The sequence below is a fragment of the Mesoplodon densirostris genome, chromosome 3 (genome assembly GCF_025265405.1).
Source record: "Mesoplodon densirostris isolate mMesDen1 chromosome 3, mMesDen1 primary haplotype, whole genome shotgun sequence".
Classification (NCBI taxonomy): domain Eukaryota; kingdom Metazoa; phylum Chordata; class Mammalia; order Artiodactyla; family Ziphiidae; genus Mesoplodon; species Mesoplodon densirostris.
This window is the reverse complement of record NC_082663.1, coordinates 149013117-149034814: the sequence shown is the minus strand read 5'-3', so window position 1 is coordinate 149034814 and position 21698 is coordinate 149013117. Positions and strand designations below refer to the sequence as shown.

The window sequence follows — 21698 nt, the reverse complement described above, 5'->3', positions numbered from 1 at the left end:
AAATAAGCCTTTTTCCATAAAAGGACAAATACTGTCTGATTCCACTTCTAGGTGGTACTTAGAACAGGCAAATTCATAGAGACAGAAAGTAGATTAGAGGTTACGGGGGGCTGAGGAAGGAGGATGGAGAGTTATTGCTTAATGGGTACAGAGTTTCTGTTTGGGGTGACAAAAAAATTGGGGGGAATAATTTCAAAACGTCTGTGATGATTATACAACATAGTGAATGTATTTACTTTTTTTTTTTTTTTTTTTGGCTGCGCTGTGCGGCTTTCAGGATCTTAGTTCCCTGACCAGGGATCGAACCCCAGCCCCCCGCATTGGACACTCAGAGTCCTAACCACTGGACTGCCAGGGAATTCCCCTGCTGAATGTATTTAATACCACTGAATTGGATGCTTAAAAATGGTGAAAATGGTCAATTTTATGTTATGTTTATTTTACCACAATTTTTTTAAAAAGTTAACAATATAAAAAGAAGAAGAAAAAAATCGTTTGGGCTGCTGTGGGAGATGTAGGATGAAGCAATGAGTCTGGGCAAGCAATGATAGGGGTCCAGGCCAGAGTGGAGGCAGCAGAGGTGAGAAGTGGGAGGGGGGGCGTGTTTTGGAGGCGGGGCTAACAGGATGCTATGGGGAGGTGACGTATCAGCTTCCTGTGGACCCCACCTCCAAGGATGGCCTTTACAAGCAACTGGGCTTACTGTACCCATTCTCCGGAGGCCCAGGCACTCCCACCTCACCTGCAAGTCCCCTTGGCCTCTCCCCCTCCAAATCCCACCCTTTATGGTCCATCCCGGGGAAACACCCCCTCCCCACCCCACCCCCACCCTACCCCCGCCCCCACCAGCAAGGAGTCCCAGATGGGAATTAACACCACCTCTTCCGGTGCAAAGAGCGAGGCAACCCTGGGTAAAAACACTCCGTCTCCTCGGCGATTCCTCCACCCACCTTCACTTACAAGGTGCAGATGTAATACCTGCTTTTAAATTCAATTAAGTCAGATTCAGTTCTGTTACTGGAATACATTACCCAGCTGGAGACAGCGGGGTGGGGGGAAAGACAGGAAAAAAACACACACAAAACACAACACAGACCTATTTAGAGATTTCCCTCTAAATGGATTTTAATTCTCTCGATTTATCAGAGGCCAGAGGAGCTGCTGACAGCCAGCGTTTTTGTTCATTGTCTGCGAACCCAGTTTCAGCCACAAGGAGGGGTGAGGAGAGGCTCAGCTTCTGTTCTGACATTTGCTTCCAGTGGAGGCCATGGGGGTGGAGGAGCATCTGTGGTCAGCCAGACCCGGGTTCGAATCCCAGCTTTGCCACTCACTGGCTGCCACATGACCTGGAGCCAAGTATGGCACCCTCTCTGGGCCTCAGTGTACTCATCTGTAAAATGGGGACAGCAGTTGTGCTTGTCTCCAAAGATGGGTGAACACTCGATTATCCAAGAGGATTTAGGTCAAGTGAGAATCTTCGATACAGACAGGATCACACAGGACTAGATTCGTTTTCGGAAGCCCCACCCTTCCCTCTATCAAAACTTATCCTTCCTATGTTTCATCAGGGAAAGCTCTGATAAATCCATGATGCCAGAGCACCTACGGGAGATAATGGTATAACCCACTCTTGCTCCTGGGAAGCCCACATTTGGTCCTGGGCTTCACAGATGCCCCCCCTACCTAGTGTGGCCCACCTGAGTGGGGCATGTACCCCAGAATTCACAGCCCTGAGACCAGCACCACCTAGCTTAACCCTCAGCCTCCCATTTCACAGATGGGAAAACAGAGGCTCAGGAAAGAGAAGGGACCATCTTGAGGCCTCACAACTGAGAGCTGTCCCCAGGAGTCCTGGGTCCTAACCTGGTTGGGTCCTGACTTACCCTCGGACCTTGGAGAAGCATCCATGCAGGGCCTCAGTTTTGCCATCTGTCCAGGAGGAGGAAGAACGTAAGGTCCCTCTGGGTCCTTCAAGTTCTGCTGTGCTAAAAGGATTGTCTGTGGGTTCAGTCAAAGTGTTCTGGGACCCCTGGAAGGGCCTTTGTGTTCTTAAGAGCCTGGGCAGCAGTAATGAGGGATTTTTTGCACCAGAATCCAAAGAGTTTTTGTCATGGCTACACCAGGACCTCATTTCTTGAGTCCTGGCCTGTAATATCCCTTGGGGGCCTCAGTGGGCCATACTTGGCTTCTTGGAAAGGCCACTTTATCCACACAAGGCCTCCTGGGATCCCAGACACACAACCCCTCATCTGGCCCTGCCTTGGAAGGGCTACTGAGGAGGGCGGGAGACGTAAAGGGTACTCCGGGGAATTCCCTGGCGGTCCAGTGGTTAAGACTGTGCTCTCACTTCAGGGGGCACTGGTTCGATCCCTGGTCAGGGAACTAAGATTCTGCATGCCACACGGTGCAGCCAATAAATAAATAAATTAATTAATTAAAGGATACTCTGGTCCCAGGATCAGGGGAGGAAAATTGAAAGAAAAAGATAAAATACAGTTACCCTTGAGGGGGCCTGACTGGGAGAGGGCCAAAAAAAGGGGCTTCTGAGGATTAGAATATTCTAATCTTGATCTGGTGGTGGCTACACGGGTTTATACCCATGTAATGATGCCTCAGGCCACACACTTAAGACTAGTGCACCGCAGAAGGTTTGTTGGACACGGATATAAAGGAGGGAGAAAGACTGAGAGATTGGCAAAGACAGAGACAGAGAGAGACAGACACAGAGAGATAGGTGAAGACAGAAAGAAATGGAAACAGAAATTGAGACAGAGACAGAAAGGGGGAGAGATGGAGAGAGACAGACATGAAGAGAAAAAGAGAGAAAGAGGTAGAAAGAGAGGAGGGGGGGAAAATGAAAGAAAGCCAAAGCAGAGGGGGGAAAAAAGGAGGTGGAAACAGGCAAACGGCCCAAGAGGCGGAGGGAGGCCAGGAAGCCAGGAGCCATCACACACAAACATGTCCTTAATTGTAATTACATGGGAACATTTAGTTTGTAGATGCAGCAGAAATGGAAACGCTACGCCTTGCCCATTAATCTAATGGCTGTTAGTCAATCACTCTTCAAAAGGAGCTCCGGTTGTGGCTGCATGGGGGGTGGCCTGCGGGGAGCAGATCGGAGGAGGTTTTAACCTAATGATGCCCTTACAGAGAGACTGAGAGGCAGTTCTGGGGAGAACCAAACTTCAGAGAAAGTCCTGGTTGGTGAATTTCAGAGCCCTGCAGGTAGCCACCAGCCCAGAGCTGGGGCTGGCTGGTGAGCAGGAATTCTAATCTGCAAGGCTGGGTCAGGGGAGATACAATGTATCCCAAAGGGATCAAGCGGTTCTTTAACTCACCCTAGAGGGTAGGAGAAAACTTCCTAAATGGGCTGACATCTGAACTGTGCTTAGATGTATAAAATGAGGCCAGCAAGCAAAAAAGGAAGGGAGAAGGTCCCCCCAAGTGGAGAAAACAGCTTGTGCCAAAGGTCAGGAAGGAAATAAGTGGGTAACACGGAGTGTGACTGGGAGGGGTGAGCTGGAGAGTCTGCAGAGACCAGACCACACAGGGCCTTATAAAACATACTGAGGGGGACTTCCTTGGTGGTCCAGTGGTTAAGACTCCATGCTCCCAGTGGGAGCACGGGTTCGATCCATGGTCAGGGAATTAAGATCCCACATGCCATGCCGCACTGCGTGGCCAAAAAAAATATTAAAAATTAAAAAAATACGTATACTGAGGGAGAGGGAAGGGGGTAGGGGCAACACAGAGTTAGGGGATTAAGATGTACAAACTATTATGTATAAAACTACAAGGATATATTATACAACACAGGGAATATAGCCAATATTTTATAAGAACTATAAATGGAATATAACCTTTAGAGACTGTGAATCACTATATTCGACACCTGTAACTTATAATATTATACATCAACTATACTGCAATAAAAAAAATACTGAGATATGTGGTTCTTAGGGTAATGGGGAACCATTGAGGGTTTACAGCAGATGCACACAAGTTCAGATTTATACTTTAAAAAGGTAGCCTTGGGCTTCCCTGGTGGTGCAGTGGTTGAGAGTCCGCCTGCCGATGCAGGGAACATGGGTTCGTGTCCCGGTCCAGGAGGATGCCACGTGCCGTGGAGCGGCTGGGCCCGTGAGCCGTGGCCGCTGAGCCTGCGTGTCCGCAGCCTGTGCTCCGCAACGGGAGAGGCCACAACAGTGAGAGGCCCGCGTACCACAAAAAAAAAAAAAAAAAAAAAAAAAAGATAGCCTTGCCTATGGAAGCAGATTTGGGAGTCAATCCTAATATCTTTTACTCACACAAAGAGAGTGAGCTTCCTGGTCCTGGTGGTATGAAAGATAAGGCGCCACTAATGACCCCGGGATGTGGGGGATTTCGACATCAGGCAGGGACTGGGATTGCAGAGTTGGGGTTCTCAGCTCGGAGGGTGGGAGGACCCTGCAGAGAGGGGTTCGATATGTTACTAATCTCACTTGGGGCCAAACTTGGATATGCAGTGAGGGGTGTGGATGAGTCAAAAACACCTGGGTGGGAGGCTTGAGTCAGCATCCGGGTGCGTACCTCCCCTCCCCACACCCCCCCTTGCTACTCTCAGCCTGGAGTGACTCACTCCTTCATTTGGCCTGGAGTGTGGAGGTCTGATGGGAGCAGAGGAGGGAAAGGCCACCCAATGATCCTGTTGCAACTCACCACTCCCGCTCAGTTAGTGCCTACTGCGGGCCAAGCGGTGTGCAGGAACCAAAACTCTGCCTCCCCCCAAACTCAGTACCTCTGGAATCTGTTGGCTCCAAAGTATATCTCAACCTCATCCACTTCTCACTCCTTCCATGGCTGCAGCCCTGGTCTGGCTCCACCATGACTCATCTGGACCAGCACAGTCCCCTCCACCCTGGCCCCCCAGCTCCCGCCCTGGTCCCCCACAGGCTGTCTCCCCAAAGCAGCCAGAGGGTACCTGTGAGCACCTGAATCAGGTCCAGCCCGTCCTCTGTCCACAGACATCCAGGGCTCCCACCTTCCTTGGGGTAAAAGCCCAAGTCCTCCCCACAATTCCCAAAGCCCTGCAGGACCTGCCCCCCGCCCCGGTCCCCTCCCTGCCCTCACCTCCTCCGTCTCCTCTCCTCACTCACTCTGTCCAGCCACGTGACCCTCCTCACTGTTCCTCCAACACACCAGGCATGGTGCTGCCCCAGGACCTTTGCACTGGCTATTCCCTCTGCCAGGAATGCTATTCCCTCAGATCTTCTAATAGCTTCTTTTTATTCTGTCTAAACATCACCTCCTCAGGTGAGCCTTCCTTGATCGTTGGGCTAAAGTAGCATCCAACTCACTCTCCTCCCACCTTTGCCCCTTGCTTTTATTTTCCTCACAGCATTGGGGTCCTCTGAAATGGCTGTTTTTCTGTTTATGTTTGTTTTCCTCACCAGACCTTAAGGTCCAGTAAGCTGGGCCAAGGCTTGCCTTGGTCCGTCTCATATCTCCAGTACCTAGCACAGGGCCTGGTACACAATAAATGCTTAATATGTGCTTGTTGGCTGACTGAATGGGCCTCTGCAGCACCTCCCCGTTTGTGGGGACTTTTATGGACCCCATTTCACACCGTGGGAAACAGGCTCAGAGAGGTGCAACCTGCAGGTGCTGCAGAGGCGTCGATGGCTGGAGGGTGTGTCCTGGGACTCAGTCGGTTGAATGGTAGTGTCTCAGGCACAGACCAGCAAGCTGAGGTCCTATTTGACAGGGTTGGGGGGTGGAGTCTGTTCATGCCTTCTCGGGGACACTGTGTGTGCGCGTTTATGAGGGAGGGGGCTCCTAACCTGGGGGTGTTCTAATTTATTGGTGGAGGAACCCTCTCAGTTACCTTCAGCTTCCCCCCCAAAATCGGCCTCGGGATGGCCAGGCAAGGGGACCCGCGTGGGGAGCGACACGGAGTAACGGGCATCACGCTTATTATAAAAACTCACAGCTCCGAACAAAGTGCAAATCCCTCTTCCACGAGCTCCCTCGTCTTCCCTTACCTTCCCTTCCCCTGCCCCCCTTTCTCCTTCCTCCTCCGTCAACACCCTCCCTGCTGGCCCCAGAAAGAGCATCCCGGTCCCCAAGAGCTAGCGCCGGTCTCCCGCCCACGGGAACCCACAGCCAATGGCCGCGCTGCCTGATGAGGTAATGCGTCCCCCTCCGCGTTCCCATTGGCCAGCCTGGAGGCCTTTCTCTTGTCGCCCCCCCAGGAAAACTCAGACCTTGTGAGGCATGGTCGGGGGTCCCTGAAGCCTCTGGGCACCTGCACTCCCCTCCTAGCTGTGGGACCTCCATCTGCTCCTGCACGTCTGTGGGCTCAGGCCCTAGCGAGAAGGGGAAGGCTGGACTTAGAGACCCCTGCCCGCCTCACTGCTCCCAGGAGCTCCCAGTCCTCCCGTCTGCGCAGGAAAGATGGAAGACTCCCCCCGCAACCCCGACCCAGCTCCCAGCAATCAAAAGACCCCAGAGCTTTGATTGACCTTTCAGGACAATTGCACATTAATTGAGCGCCCACTGTATGCCAGCCTGGGACCCACTGGGGATACTGCGGTGGTGAAATCGCACCCAGGTCCCTGCCCTCTGGGCTCACAGAATGAATAATGGGGAAGAGGGACAGAGCAGCAGGCGGTCCCCTCTCCTTCCCCCTCTAGCCCATGCGGCTGTAGACTGAGGGCAGAAAGAGTACGCAGGGGCCGGCCGTTTCCTGGCAGCCAGGCTGCGCTGTCAGCACTGCCAAGCCTGGCAGGGATGGCAGAGGCGGTGGAGGGGGAGGCAAGGGCGGGGGCTCCCCTCTTAATTATCTTGTTCACTTGTTTATTTACTGGAAGCTTGGGCGCGTTGGGGGCTGTGCCTTCCTGTTCACTGTGTATTCATTCAACAAACATTTATTTGATTCTGCCCCTCCCCCCACCACTGGTTCTGGTTTTATATACTTATTTCTTCCTCCTTTATCCCCCTCCCCTCCCGGAACCATTCTAATAGGCTTTTTTTTTTTTTTTAATTGTGGGCGTTCTTGAGACTAGATAAGGTTGTTTTGTCTGCCTGTGTCTCTTTTTTCTTAACTTTCTTTTTGAGATGGAAAGCACAAATCTTAACTGTACAGCTGGATGCACTTTTGCCCAAGCACACACATCCCCGTGGTCAGCACCCAGAGGGAGGGGTAGAACCAGGGCCAGGGGGTTGGGGGACCGCAGTGGGGGTGAGTCTTACAAGTGCAAGGTCAAATCTCATCTTTATCTGACATTTTGACATTTTGTTCATTCTAGATTTTGTTTTGGCATTCATTTTGGTTTTTCCAAATATTGCAGTCAAATGTTACTTACCTTGATTGCTGAGTTTTGCTGTGCTCCCTTAAATTTTGTCCCTCAGGACTGTGCCTTCCTCACATTACCCTATTTCTGACCCTGTATAGAACATTCCATCACCAGGAAGGCTTGGGGGGGGGAAGATACCCCCAGTGTCTACTCCCCTCCCCCAAGGTAACTTTCTACTCTCCATCATCACAGTTTAGTTTGCCTATCTTTATTTCTTTTAACAAGGTTTTGTTTTGTTTTGTTTAATAAATTTATTTACTTATTTTTGGCTGCATTGGGTTTTCGTTGCTGTGCGCGGGCTTTCTCTAGTTGCAGCGAGCGGGGGCTACTCCTCGTTGTGGTGTGCGGGCTTCTCATTGCAGTGGCTTCTCTTGTTGCGGAGCACGGGCTCTAGGCGCGCAGGCTCAGTAGTTGTGGCACTCGGGCTCAGTAACCACCTCAATAGATATTCAGCTGTTCCATCACCCCCAGAAAGCTCCCTCGGGGCATGTGTTTTTAATTTACAAAGAGCGGGGAGGGGAGGAGCATGAGACATCTCACTTTTTTTCTTGTTTTCTGAGCTTTCTGCTTTGTTTTGAAGTCCCATCCATGTGTCTTAAAATGAACATCTTTGTCTATTATAACTTTCTTGGGGATGACTCCCCATAATCCTCGTTCTCCTGAGTCTTCTGCAGTTTATTTAATTATTTTAAAACTGAATAGCTAGTGGCTTAATAAACTATATGGGAAAAGAATCTGAAAAAGAACGGATATATGTATATGTGTAACTGAATCACTTAGCTGTACACCTGAAACTAACACCACGTTGTAAATCAACTATACTCCAATATAAAATAAAAATTAAATTAAAAAATAGCTAGCGATGACTTGCTGTGGCCTGGTGACATTCCAAGCACTTTATATCTATTAAATATAAACACAATATATATATATATATAAACAAAGTTATCTAATCCTTTCCCACAGCAGCATCACAAATTAGATACTTATCATCCCCATTTTAGAGATGGAAAAACTGAGGTACAGAAAGGTGATGTCCCCTGCTCCCATCCCAGAGTTCCAAAGTGGACAGAGCTGGGCTTTGAACCAGGCCCTGTGGCACCCCGGACTTCTGATCATGGCACACGCTGCCTCCACACTCCTGGCAGGTAAAAGCAGTCAACAAAGATCAGCCACAGGCCCACACTCCCTCTCCCATAATTCCAACACCTAAAAAGCTCCAAAAATAGAAAATTTTCATCGTATGACTCTAAAACTCATTGAGAATCAAGAGTTAATAGCCTTTGGGAATTCCCTGGGGGTCCAGCGGTTAGAACTCCACGCTTCCACTGCAGGGGGCGCGGGTTTGATCCCTGGTCAGGGAACTAAGATCCTGCAAGCTGCATGGCGTGGTCAATTGAAAAAAATAAAGAATTAATAGCCTTTGATTTTTACTAAGCTTTATTTATCCCAGTTATTGTATGTATGCATGTGTGTGTGTATATATATATATATATGTATATATATATGTGTGTGTATATATATATATATATATATATATATATATATTCTATCTACTGTTACTGTGTTTCATTGGGAAGGGAGAATGGGCTGCCCCAGGCCCTGCTGGAGGATGTTATTAATATATGCTGAGTACACCTTAATAGCGTCCTAAAATCTAGGACTATCTGAATTCCAAAACACATCTGGTCCCAAGGGTTTCAGATGAACTCTATTATTAGTTACTATTATTTATCAAGCCTACCGTGTGCCACCAATTCATTTAGGCAGTGGGGACACTGTAGTGACAAAGGCAGACCCAGCCCTCACAGAGTTCACAGTTCAGTAGGGAAAGAGGACAGATGTGGTGCTGGGTGGTTACAACACTGGGTGATTGGGCCCATTGCGGGGGAAGCACAGACCTGGTGGGGGCCCAGAGGAAAAACTTGACTCAGGCTGAGGCATTCAGAGAGGCTTCCTGGAAGACGTGATGCCTGAGTGAAGACCTGAAGGGGAAGAAAGGGATAGTAGGGGAGGGAGGACAGGGTATTCCTGTCCATAAGCAGAAAGTACAGCTTGTGCAAAGGCCCTGAGGTGCTCCAAGGGCCTGAAAACTGTCCTGTGAGCCTGCAAAATATCCTAGGAAGACCAAGAACACAGAGGTCCATGTTGGCTTTCCTGCCTGCTTGGTGAGGCTCCCATAACCCTCCTCTGACCCCAGGGTGCTGGGGCTTGAGCCTCTGCAGCTCCTGGGCATCTGGCAGTCACATCACTGGTCTCCCCTGGGATCTCCTGGGGCTCAACTCTGCAGCCGTCAGGACCTGATTACACTGTAACAAGTATGGGCACCATTCACCCCATCCTTGATGCTAGGGAGACCTCCCCAGGGGAGACTGGAGTGCAGAGGCCTGAGCTGGGGGCTCACTCCATCCAACCATGCTCCCTGGGCCTTAGCAATTGGCCTGTATGAGGCTGCAGACTTTTTTTTTTTTTTTTTTTGGAAAAAGACTTCACTCTGTGCAAATCTGGCATCTTTGTGGATCAATTGTCCATTTCTTCTACTTCTGGGTCAGAGATCCAGGAATCTGCTGCTCCCTTATTTCCCTTTCTCTTACCCTTCCCCCTCCATATCATATACAACAGTCCCCCCTTATCCAGGGGGAAACGTCCCAAGACCCTCAGTGGATGCCTGCAACCTCGGAGAGTACAAAACCCTATATATACTATGTTTTTTCCTATACATACATACCTATAATAAAGTTTTTAATACAATTGCTAAAGGTTACACTCCATTTATAGTTATTACAAAATATTGGCTATTGATAAATTAGGCACAGTTAGAGAATATCCAAGTTGCCAGAATCACTACGCTTGCACTTTGCAGCCACCATGAAGTAAAATAAGGGTTACTTGAACACAAGCCCTGCAATAACATGACAGTCAACCTGATTACCTAGACAGCTACTAAATCATGAGCAGGTGGGAGATGCTGAACAAAGGAATAATTCAAGTCCCGGGCGGGACAGAGGGGGACTGTGCAAGATTTCATCACGCGGCTCAGAACGGCAGCAATTTAAAACTTATGAATTGTTGATTTCTGGAAATTTCCATTTAATATTTTCAGACCTTGGTTGATGGCAGGTAGCTGAAACCATGGAAAGCAAAACCACAGATAAGGGGGAACTACTACAATCCTGTCACCTGTGCCTGCAAAATCTATCCCAGATCGGCCCACTTCTGTCCCCTCCTCTGTCTCCACCTGGTCCAGCCCCCATCATGACTGGTCCTGCCTCAGGGTCTTTGCACTGGCTGTTCCCTCTCCCTGAATGCTCTTCCTCCAGCTGTAATAACCTCATCTATTTCCTTTGCTTTTAAAAATGTATGTCAAGGGACTTCCCTGGTGGTCCAGTGGTTAAGACTCTGTGCTCCCAGTGCAGGGCACAGGTTCGATCCCTGGTCGGGGAACTAAGATCCTGCATGCCACGCAGCACGGCCAAAAAAAAAAAAAAATGTATGTCAAGGATGTAACTTCCAAGAAGGCAGTGACTGTGCCTACCATGGTCACTCTTGGGTCTCTAGCTCCTAACACAGTTTCTGGTACACAATAGGTGCTCAATAAAAATTTCTTCACAATGGAAAGGAATTTTTTGGGAAATACATTGAACCTCAGAAAACAGCCTGGTTGTATTCCCAAGTCCGGGGTGGGAGCATTTGGCCACAGACACTGATAGAGATTTAGAAAAGGAAAAAAAAAAAAAGGCCTCCAAATTTTGGTTGCCTCCCTCTGCCTTTAATTATTTTGTCGACAAGGCTCACAATCAGCAAGTCAAGGTGGCATTTGAGAGGGATGGTTCCCTTTAGTGTAGCTGACAGCTAATTTGTGGGAAGTTTAATTACAGGCGGCGTTAATTAACTGGCAGAGTGCTGGGCAAGGAAGGCAGCCATCTGTTCCTAAAAGTGTCCTCCCCTCCTGGGCCTGGCTGGGATGCTGGGAGGGGTGGGCTAGGAAGAGGACAGGGCGTGGGGAGGAGGTGGAGACAGAGGAGGAGGGTCACGTGATGAATCACAACCTTCACAACCTCCCTTCCAGATGCCATCAGGGCTGAGATCTGGGCAGCCAGCCTCCCTGTGGCCCGCAGCATCTTGCAGCTGCCTCCAGTGGTTGCTGGGAGTTCCTTGGAATCTGCTTCTCACTGGTTGTATCATAAGGAGCAGAGGGTGTGGAGCAGAGGGGGTGATGAACACACTATCCTCAGGTCACATTGGAGTGGACTGGCACCCGCCAAAGGAGGTTGGAGGAGGAGCTGGGTCAGAGCCAGGGGTGAGGGATGCCCTAAGCAGCCTGAACTGGGAGTGGGGGGATCACTCTGCCTCTCATTCCACCATTCACCCAGCTTTGTCCCTTCTCAGCTATCTACCCTGCGGCATGTCACTTAACTTCTCTGGGCCTCCGTTTTCTCATCTGGAAAATAGGATTGACTATAATAGGACCCAATTCCATTTGTCTTTCTAGAATAGTTGAGCCCAAGCATTTTCAGGCTGATGAAGGCAGCTTTGTTATGAACTTGAAGTTTCATTACTTGTTATTACTAAAAATATGTATGCATATTCAGGAGGGTGTGTGTCCAATAAAGTTGAGAGCCCTTGGGCCTTGTAGGACTCTGGGTCCTTGCCTATGCTGTTCCCTCTTCCTGGAACACCCTTCCCAGCCCTGCCCAATTGCTTCTGTTCTATCCCTCAGGTCTTGAGGTAGATGCCCTCTGCCCGAGAAGCCTTCTCTGACCCTCCAGGCTGGGGTAAGTGCCCCTGTGGACCCTCACAGCACCTGTGCATCCCCCATCACCCCTGAGTCATACTGTCACTGCTTTGTCATGGCCCATTCCTCCCACTAGACTGGGAGTCCCATGATGGCAGGGACTGTGTCTGTCTTGGTTACTGCTATGTCTAGTGTGCCCAGCACAGGCTTGAACAAGTAGTCGGTCAGCACCAATTGTTGTACAGACAGACAGCTGGAGCCATGACCCACACATCGGGAGGTGGTGGGCAGCAGAATGCAGAATCCAATGTTAGAGCCATTTAAAAAGGGACAAAATAGAGCCATTTGAAGAGACGTGGATGGACCTAGAGACTGTCATACAGAGTGAAGCAAGTCAGAAAGGGAAAAACAAATATTGTATAATATCGCTTATACGTGCAATCTAGAAATGGTAGAGATGAACTTATTTGCAAAGCAGAGTAGGGTCACAGATGTAGAGAACAAACTTATGGTTACCAAGGGGGGAAGAGGGGGATGAATTGGGAGATTAGGATTGACATATGTACACTACTATGTATAAAATAGATAACTGGGACTTCCCTGGCGGTCCAGTGGTTAAGACTTTGCCTTCCAGTGCTGGGGGTACAGGTTCGATCCCTGGTCGGGGAGCTAAGATCCCACATGCCTTGTGGCCAAAAAGCCAAAACATAAAACAGAAGCAATATCGTAACAAATTCAATAAAGACTTTAAAAATGGTCCACATCAAAGAAAAATCTTAAAAATAAATAAATAAAATAAAATAGATAACTAATAAGGACCTACTGTATAACACAGGGAACTCTACTCAGTGCTCTGTGGTGACTTAAAAGGGAAGGAAATCTGAAAAAGAGTGGATATATGTATATGCATGACTGAGTCACTTTGCTGTACAGCAAGAAACTAACACAACATTGTAAAGCAACTATATTTCTATAAAAATTAATATATAGGGCTTCCCTGGTGGTGCAGTGGTTAGGAATCTGCCTGCCAATGCAGGAGACACAAGTTTGAGCCCTAGTCCAGGAAGATCCCACATGCCGTGGAGCAACTAAGCCCATGAGCCACAACTAGTGAGCCTGTGCTTTAGAGCCTGCGAGCCACAACTACTGAAGCCCGTCCGCCTAGAGCCCATGTTCCGCAACAAGAGAAGCCACCGCAATGAGAAGCCCATGAACTGCAACTAAGAGTAGCCCCTGCTCGCTGCAACTAGAGAGAGCCAGTGTGCAGCAACGAAGACCCAACGCAACCAAAAATAAAATAAAATAAAATTTAAAAATTAATATATAAAAAAACAAAGTTAGAGCCATTTAAAAGTGGAGGGGGGCTTCCCTGGTGGCACAGTGGTTGAGAGTCCGCCTGCCGATGCAGGGGACGCGGGTTCATGCCCCGGTCCAGGAAGATCCCACATGCGGCAGAGAGGCTGGACCCGTGAGCCATGGCCGCTGAGCCTGCGCGTCCGGAGCCTGTGCTCCGCAACGGGAGAGGCCACAACAGTGAGAGGCCCGCGTACCGCAAAAAAAAAAAAAAAAAAAAGTTGGGGGGGGGGGGACTGTCTCGGGTGCAGGAGTGTGGCCCTGGGAAGGCTACATCCTCTTTCACAGAGTCAGTTTCTTCCTCTGGAAAATGGGACCGGATGCAAGGAGTCAGTGCCGGAAAGAGCATGGCGCAGCACCCGCCATGCCGCGTGTGCTCCGTAGTCGTGCTGGTGGCTACTGTTATCCTTGAGTCAACCCCCATCACTGAGGTTGGTCCCCTTCCTCTGAGCCTCAGTTTCCCCATTTGGCCATACTCCCCCTTAGACAAACACAGCCAGGGCATGTCCTGGATGGACAAGAGGCAGCCTCTGCTGGTGCTTACCTAAAGCAGCAGTCAAGGCGGGGCCGATGGGGCTGGCACAGGCTGGCCTCACTAAGCTGGCCGTCCTTAGCAGCGCCCGGCTTTCCCGGAGGCGGCTGGAGAAGGGCCCAGACCTGGCTGTGGGGAGACTGAGGAGGCTGGGATGATGCTGAGGCCTCTTCTCAGAGGGTACTATGGGCAGGGACTTCTGTGTACACTTATTAAGCACCCACTGGATGCCAGACTAGGCTGCCTGGGGTCTTTGCCCATGCTGTTCCAGCTGCCAGGTTCACTTTTCCTTTTCATGGTGCTGATCCCTGCCCTTTCTGCTCTCAGTCTAGAAGACACTGCTTGCAGCAAGCCTCCCAGATTCTCTGGGTTGGGTCAGGCACCTCCCTTTGGGTTAACACAGTGCCTATGATTCCCCTATCACAGCACTGATCACCCAATATTATAGCTGGGCTGTAGGCAGGTCACTTAGTCAATCAACAAATACTAACAGTGTCAGGCACTGTGTATGCTTGGGGAACCCTGCAGGGCAGGTACTGTTACTGCCCCCATATTACAGATGGGAAAATCGAGGCTCAGAGAGGTTTAATAGTGGAAAGAAGCCATGTGGCCTGGGGCCTGGAGCACAGTAGGGCCTCAGTAAGAGCTGGGTTTCATCCCTGGTAACGGTGAGCTCATTCCTTCCGCTGGCATGGTCGTGAGAAAGGTCATCTCTCTCGTGAACCAGGATGTGCCTGCTCCCCTGTGGTGCCTGTGACCTTGAAGGATGCTCAGGCTTAGAGGTGTGGGGATTCATTCATTCAGTCATTCATTCATTCACTTATTCAACATGTATTGGACAGCTCTTGTGGACCAGTGGCAGGCATGCTGGCCACCCCAACTATCTGTTCTCTCTTCCATGGTAGTAGAACCCCTGGCTTTCAGCTGGACCGTTGACCATTCAGAATAAAGACTACATTTCCCAGCATCCTTTTAGGCAAGTGTGGCCACATGGCTAAGTTCTGGCCAATGGGGTGTGAGCAGAAGTGGTGTATGGGGTTTCTGGGGAAGTGTCCTTAAAGGGAGAGGGCGAGCCCTTCCTCACCTCTTCCTCCTCTTTGACTGGCATGCAGATGTGATGGCTAGAGGTCAAGCAGCTGCCTTGTCCCATGAGGAGAAGGTCACTTGCTAAGGATGTGGAACAATAAGATAAAAGGAACCCGGGCCCTGGACACCGTGGAGCCTCCATGCTATCCCAGGACTGACTACTCAAGTTCATGAGCAAATAACTCTCTGTGCTTAAGCTGCTCTGGGCAGGTCTCAGATCCCATGGCCAGCTCCAAGCTTGACTGCTACACACATTCCTCCCTGTCTCCACTTCTCCATCCTCATCCCAGCCCATGTCTGCTGGACAGAGAGGCCTGTCCCTGCTTGGCAGCTCTGGCCTTCCACAGCTCTTGGCAGCTTTGGGCCATCCACAGGGACCAAGGCAGTGTCCTCTGGATAGTGCAGCTTCCGTTTGCGGCCTTAGGGCCATCAGGCTAGGAGCAAAGTCCCTCAAAAGGTGGGTGGGAGGTCTTTACCATCTCCCAAGCATCCTGTGCAAGGACCTCTGCCCATGTCTCTGTGCCCCTGCCCACCCCATACACACCAGAGCTGTGACCAGCAGCCCACTCTTTGCCATCATCCATCCAAGAAGAGACCCCCTTCCTCTGAACTACCTTGGAGGTTCCCAGCTATGTAGTGAAGTGTAGACCGCAAAGCACAAGTGAAGAACACTTCCGTGTGTGAAAAAGAAGACATTTGACTAAACACAGACATTCCCTCATGAATCCACCAAGACCAGACTACCAGGTCCAAATCCCACTATCACCCGTACACTGTGCCCTCTGAGAAATTCTATACAGTATTCCCTCCTGGACCTTGCTGACCATGCTTGCCTCAAGTCTAGCATCTGCCCCTCATTCATTGCCTAGAAGACCCCCTTCACTGGCCCAACCCTTCTGAGAAGAGCATGCACTGGAACCTGAAGAGACACCTTATCTGTCCGCCATAAAGTTAAACCACATCTGAGCTGGTCTCTGAATTCAACTACAAATTAACAGAAGCTACGGGGGATGGAGGCATCTGTGAAATGACACCACAGGGACACCCAATCAGCAAAACCCAGATCCGGGACCTCTGTGCAGGGTGAATGACCTGGTGGCCTCAAATAAACAAATTGCAAGGAAAATTTAAGAGAGAAAGATGGCAAGAGAAGCTCTCGATTAACAGAGACTTAGGAGACCATCAGCACTAACCCTAGACTCTATCTAGATCCTGATTCAAAAAGCCTAAAAAAAATTGTATATTGTAAACGTGCACATTTCCATGTGCTCCCTAGGTGGATTTTTTTTTTTTTTTTTGCGGTACACGGGCCTCTCACTGTTGTGGCCTCTCCCGTTGCGGAGCACAGGGTCCGCATGCACAGGCTCAGCGGCCATGGCTCACGGGCCCAGCCTCTCTGCCGCATGTGCGATCTTCCCAGACCGGGGCAGGAACCCGTGTCCCCTGCATCGGCAGACAGACTCTCAACCACTGCTCCACCAGGGAAGCCCCACCTAGGTGGATATTTGATGCTATTTAGGAATCATTATTCTGGACATGATACATGAGTTTGCGGAGTTTTTTAAGGGGTCTTATCTTATAAAGCAGGGTCTCTCCCCTCAGCACTGTGGACCTGCAGGCCAGATCATTCTTTGAGGTGAGGCCGTCCTGGGCGCTGTGGGGTGTGGAGCAGCCTCCCTGGTCCCACGCCCTTGATGCCAGGAGCCAACCCCAGTCATGACGACCACAGATGTCTCCAGACACTGCCCAGTGTCCCCAGGGGACAACATCCCCACCCCAGCTGAGAACTACTGCTTTAGAGACACAAATTGAAACATTTACAGATGAAAAAGCATCTGGGATTTGCATCAAAATAGCGAGAGAGGAGGAAGAATAGAGGAGACCAGAGTGGCCAGTAGATAATCATTGAATCTGAGTGATGGGTACACGTGGGGAGGGTCATTATTCCATTCTTTCTACTTGGGTGTGTTTGACACTTTCCACTATAAATAGTTGAAATGCTGGGGAAATTCAAATTAAATCCATAGTTCAGTTCATCGGAACCTACCCAAGGTGCTCTCTCCATTGAATCAAAAGTGCTATGCTGATGTAAAACATGAACACTCAGGAGAAGCTGGGCAAGGGGTCCGTGGAAACTATCTCTAGTACCTTTGCAACTTTTCTGTAAAGCTAAAATTATTCCAAAGTAACAAGTTTATTTTTTGTTTAAGGTTTAAATGAATAATAAGCATATGGGAAATCAGCCGCTCCTGTGCCCAGTATTGGAACCGAGGCACAGGGGCCCCGTCGCAGGGCCACCAAGGACATCATGCACACAGCAGCCCTGAGAATACCACCCCCCCGCCCCCATATACCCTCACTCGCCCACAGATGCCAGGAGCCAGCCTTAGGCTCAGCTTGCCACACGCGTGGCATGAGGGGCCGGTCTGCCCCACAGCAGCCAGGGCAAGAATCCACTTTCAAACCCACTTTATTATCTAGTCTCCAGACTAGAAACACTCCTCACTTCTACCCTCCGCGCCCCAATCTCTGCCAGACAGGGGCGGCGGGCCTCAGAGGGGTTCTGGGGGCCCCTCCAAGGATTCGTTGGTCTCAGCTGTCCCCACGGAGATGGCACTCCAGCGGCGGCGGGCACTGGCTTGGGTCAGCAGGTCCAGCCTCCGGGAGCGCAGCTGGATCTGGATGGCCCAGATCAGGGGGCGGTGACCAGGCAGCGAGGGGTCCTCCTCGTCCCCATAGCTGCCGATGGTGGAGCTAGAGCCGTCCTCCGTGCTGGCCACTGACTGCTTGCATACAGGGCAGGAGCGCCGGGCGGGCTGGGAGAACCAGGGGTCGATGCACTTGCAGTGGTAGGTATGGGAGCAGGGAAGGATCTTGAGCTGGTCACCTTCCTCGTATTCATCCAGGCAGATGGCACACAGGTCGTGAAGCCTCGTGAAAGTGCTCACCTGGGCCCTCTGGCTGGCCCGCACCTTGACCACTGGCCCGCGGGCCCACCAGGCCCACAGCCAGTTCTGTAGATACTGTAGGATGAAGAAGGCGGTCGTGAGCAGGGCCAGGGTGCAGCCCAGCACCCAGGAGATGGCCAGCATGCGGTGACAGTCCAGGCCCCGGAAGGGCAGGTGGTCGGGGAGCGGGAGGACGTGGGCCAATTTGTCGCAGCGCACGATGACCTGCAGGTCCCGGGAGGTGGCCTCGCCCACGAACACTGAGGGGATGGTGATCTGGCGCCGCAGGTCCTCGTAGACATGGGCCATGAACACCAGGTCGTCAGAGCACACGTTGTACACAATGGCCGCCTGGAAGCTGGCCCGCTGGGCGTGCAGCACCTTGAGGTCAAACGTGAAATTGTACCGGCGGATCAGCACGATGGTACCCAGGGAGCCGTTGCCCGGCCGCGGGCCCTGGATGGGATGGCACGCGTTGGCCGGTCTGGCCTCCATCAGGTAGCCCCGCACGCCTTCGGGGGCTAGGGGCACCCCGAACAGGGCCGGCAGGTCCGCAAAATCCACGGTGCTTGAGTTACCATCCAGCACGGCTCGCACCACAGGCTGTGTGGGCACCAGCAGCCCCAGAAGGATGAGTGAGACCCTGACTACCCCCAGGGCCAGGACTGGCCAGGGCAGCCCCATGGCCAGCCCCTCCTTCTCTGGCTGCGGTGTGGAGCTAGGTCCCGCCGTGGACCACGGACAGGAGGCCTCCAGGCATCTCCAGGATGTCCCAGGGGCCCGTGGCTGGGGTGTGAATGGAGCTTGAACGGGTGGCTCAGAGGCAGTTAGGCAGAGCAGGAGCCCCCAGAGTTCTAGATCCTCCCGGCCTCTGTGACATCGTCCTGTTACATCCTGGTCCCTCACCCCCCCCCCATCCCCCACAGAATTCCTGGGGCTCTGACCTGGGGGGCTGGGCAAACTTCGCAAAAACTTCTGGAAGGCTCAGAACATCCCCAGCTCCTGGACCTCGTAAGGCCCAGAGGTGCCACAAAGTGGGCTGGCAGCTGCCCCACAACCACCCCGTGGCTTGGATCCAGCCCTCACACTCACATTCTGCCAACGTCATCTCCCCAAGCCTCCTAGGGACCCACTGAGGAAGGGGCTAATTTTTCCCCCCTTTCGAGATTTCCAGGGGACTCAGACTTGTTCAGGGCACCCTCTGCCCATGAGGTCTTAGAGCCCAAACCCCAAATATCCTCCCTCTCTTCCCCTCGCTCACTCTGCTCCAGACACATGGGTCTCCTTGCTGTCCCTCCAACACACCAGGCCCGGTCCTGCCTTAGGGCCTTTGCACAGGCTGTTCCCTCAGCCTGAAATGCCCTTTCTCCCTGTGATCGGCTCTTTCTCACCCTTCAGGTTCTCAGTTCATATGTCCTCAGAGTCTAACTGACTTGATATGGGGGGAGGGAGAAGTGCCAAGGTCAGGGCTGTGCTGGCAGGAGTGGGTGGTCCAAGTCCTCACCATCTGGTAGACTACCTGCACTGGCTTTATTCTCTCAGGTCAGAGCTTCCTTTCTAGCCGGGTCTCCAGCTGTCCCTCATTCCTCAGCCAGAGCCCTGGCCATCAGCCTCATGATCCCCCACTTCCTCATCCCCAAATCTCCCACCGTGAGTCTGCCACCTGGCTGGGCAGCCTACTCAAACACTGATTCCTTGCTCTGTCATTGACAATCTGTGTGATGCCAGATAAGTCACCTAAGCTCTCTGCACCCCAGCTTCCAGATCTGTAAAATGGGCGTAATGATGAGGAACCCGTCTTGTAGGACTGGTGGTATGAGAATTAAATGAGAGAATGCCTGATTGGCATTCAGCATAGGGTCTGAATTTTTTCATTCTCCCATAACAGACCTGCCTCCAGTTCACAGCTCTTTCAGTTCATCACCACATGCCAGCCAGGGATATTTCTAAAATCTCAATCCTCTGGTCTCTCCCATGCTCTAAACTCTCCCATGGCTCCCCATTGCCCTTCAGATAAAGCCCACGTTCCTTTCTGTGTCCTACAAGCTCTCCCTTGGTCAAGCCCCTGGCAATCTCCAAAGCCTCAATGCTTTTCTTTCTTTTTTAAAAATTATTTGTTTATTTATTTATTTTTTTTGGCTGTGTTGGGTCTTCGTTGCTGCACGCGGGCTTTCTCTAGTTGCAGAGAGCGGAGGCTACTCTTCGTTGCGGTGCATCGGCTTCTCATTGCAGTGGCTTCTCTTGTTGCAGAGCATGGGCTCTAGGCCCATGGGCTTCAGTAGTTGTGGCTTGCAGGCTTTGTTGCTCCTCAGCATGTGGGATCTTGCCAGACCAGGGCTTGAACCCATGTCCCCTTCATTGGCAGGCAGATTCCTAACCACTGTACCACCAGGGAAGTTCCTTCAGCGCTTTTCAGTGCTCTAAATGTGTCATGATTTGCTGACCTCTAGAACTTTGCAAATGCTGTTCCCTCTGCTGGGAACAGAATTCTCTCTCCTCAACCATGCTTTGCCAGGCTGTCTACTTATTCTTTAGGCTTTCTCAGTTGGTCTAATACCTCCCAGAGCAGCCCTCAGCCAATGATAGAGAAGAGACACAGGAGTGAAACAGGCAGAAGGCCATGTGACAACAGAGGCAGAGATTGGAAGGACGTGTGTACTAGCCAAGCGATGCCAAGGGTGGCCAGCAACCACCAGGAGCTGGGAGTGAGGCACGGAACAGATTCTCCCTCTGAGCCTGCAAGAAGGAATCAACTGGGCTGATACCTTGATTTTGGACTTCCAGCCTCCAGAACTGTGAGGGAATAAATTTCTGTCGTTTTGAATCCCCTGGTTATGGCAGCTGTAGAAGTGAATGCACAATGGAATCCTCGTCCTAGGGTCTGCATCTGGGTGAGGCCAAAAAAACATGAGGTGTCACCGCACTGAGACTGGAGGGTAAGGATAAAGTTGGTGTAAGGGGGCAGAGAACAGCATGTTGGGGATGCAAATGGCATGTGCAAAGGTCCTGAGGTGAGCGAGAGATATATAGAGAGAGAGCTGAATGGTTGGATACGACAAGCCATTCAGAGTGGCTAAAAAGAGGGTCTTATTCAAGGATAGGAGAGAGATGGGGGAAGGAAAGGCAGGACCAGACCCAAACCTTGAATGTTGATGGCCTTGGGGTTTACACAGAGAATGATGAGGAGCCATAGAAAGGTTAGATTAGAGGCAGGACATGACTGGATTTTGTTTCCCATTTCCGCTCTCTATGTTTCTGCACTGTTTGCATCTTTTACGATGAATAAGTTCACTTATTCCTCCTGAAATAAAAAAGAGATTTATGTTTCTGAATGAACCCTCTGGTTGTTGCATGGAGGGTGGGTTGGAGAGAGAGAGAAAGAGGTGGAGAAGCCACGGAGGCAGCTGTAGCATCAGGGGAGGGACTGGGGAATGGGATAGAGAGGCTAAGAGGGGACTGTATCCCTGAATGAGTGAGTGGGTGTGAAGGACAAAAGGGGAGGTGACCATGAACGTCTCCCCCTGGGGCTTACTTCAAGAAAGTCTTGTTTGGTGCTACAGTCTTTAATGTCTTTCTGGCAATTGCTAATTTCCCTAAGAGACAGGTCCTTGGCCCTGTTGGCATTTTAAAACATCGTTTTGTTTTCTGTGTCTTTGTTTCTTGTGAGTCCCATCCCTTTGTGGCAAGAGATATGGGTTTTTCGTTTACGA

General features: G+C 50.9%; 1 protein-coding gene across 1 annotated transcript; it reads right to left on the bottom strand.

Annotated features, from left to right (window-relative positions):
* Positions 1–17592: 17592 nt before the first annotated feature.
* Positions 17593–19096, bottom strand: ZNRF4 (zinc and ring finger 4). Its single transcript, XM_060094499.1, has 2 exons — positions 19081–19096; positions 17593–18791 (listed from the first exon to the last, which is right to left on the bottom strand). The coding sequence occupies exons 1-2, from the start codon at positions 19094–19096 to the stop codon at positions 17593–17595; spliced, it is 1215 nt and encodes a 404-aa protein (XP_059950482.1).
* Between the last annotated feature and the right edge of the window lie 2602 nt (positions 19097–21698).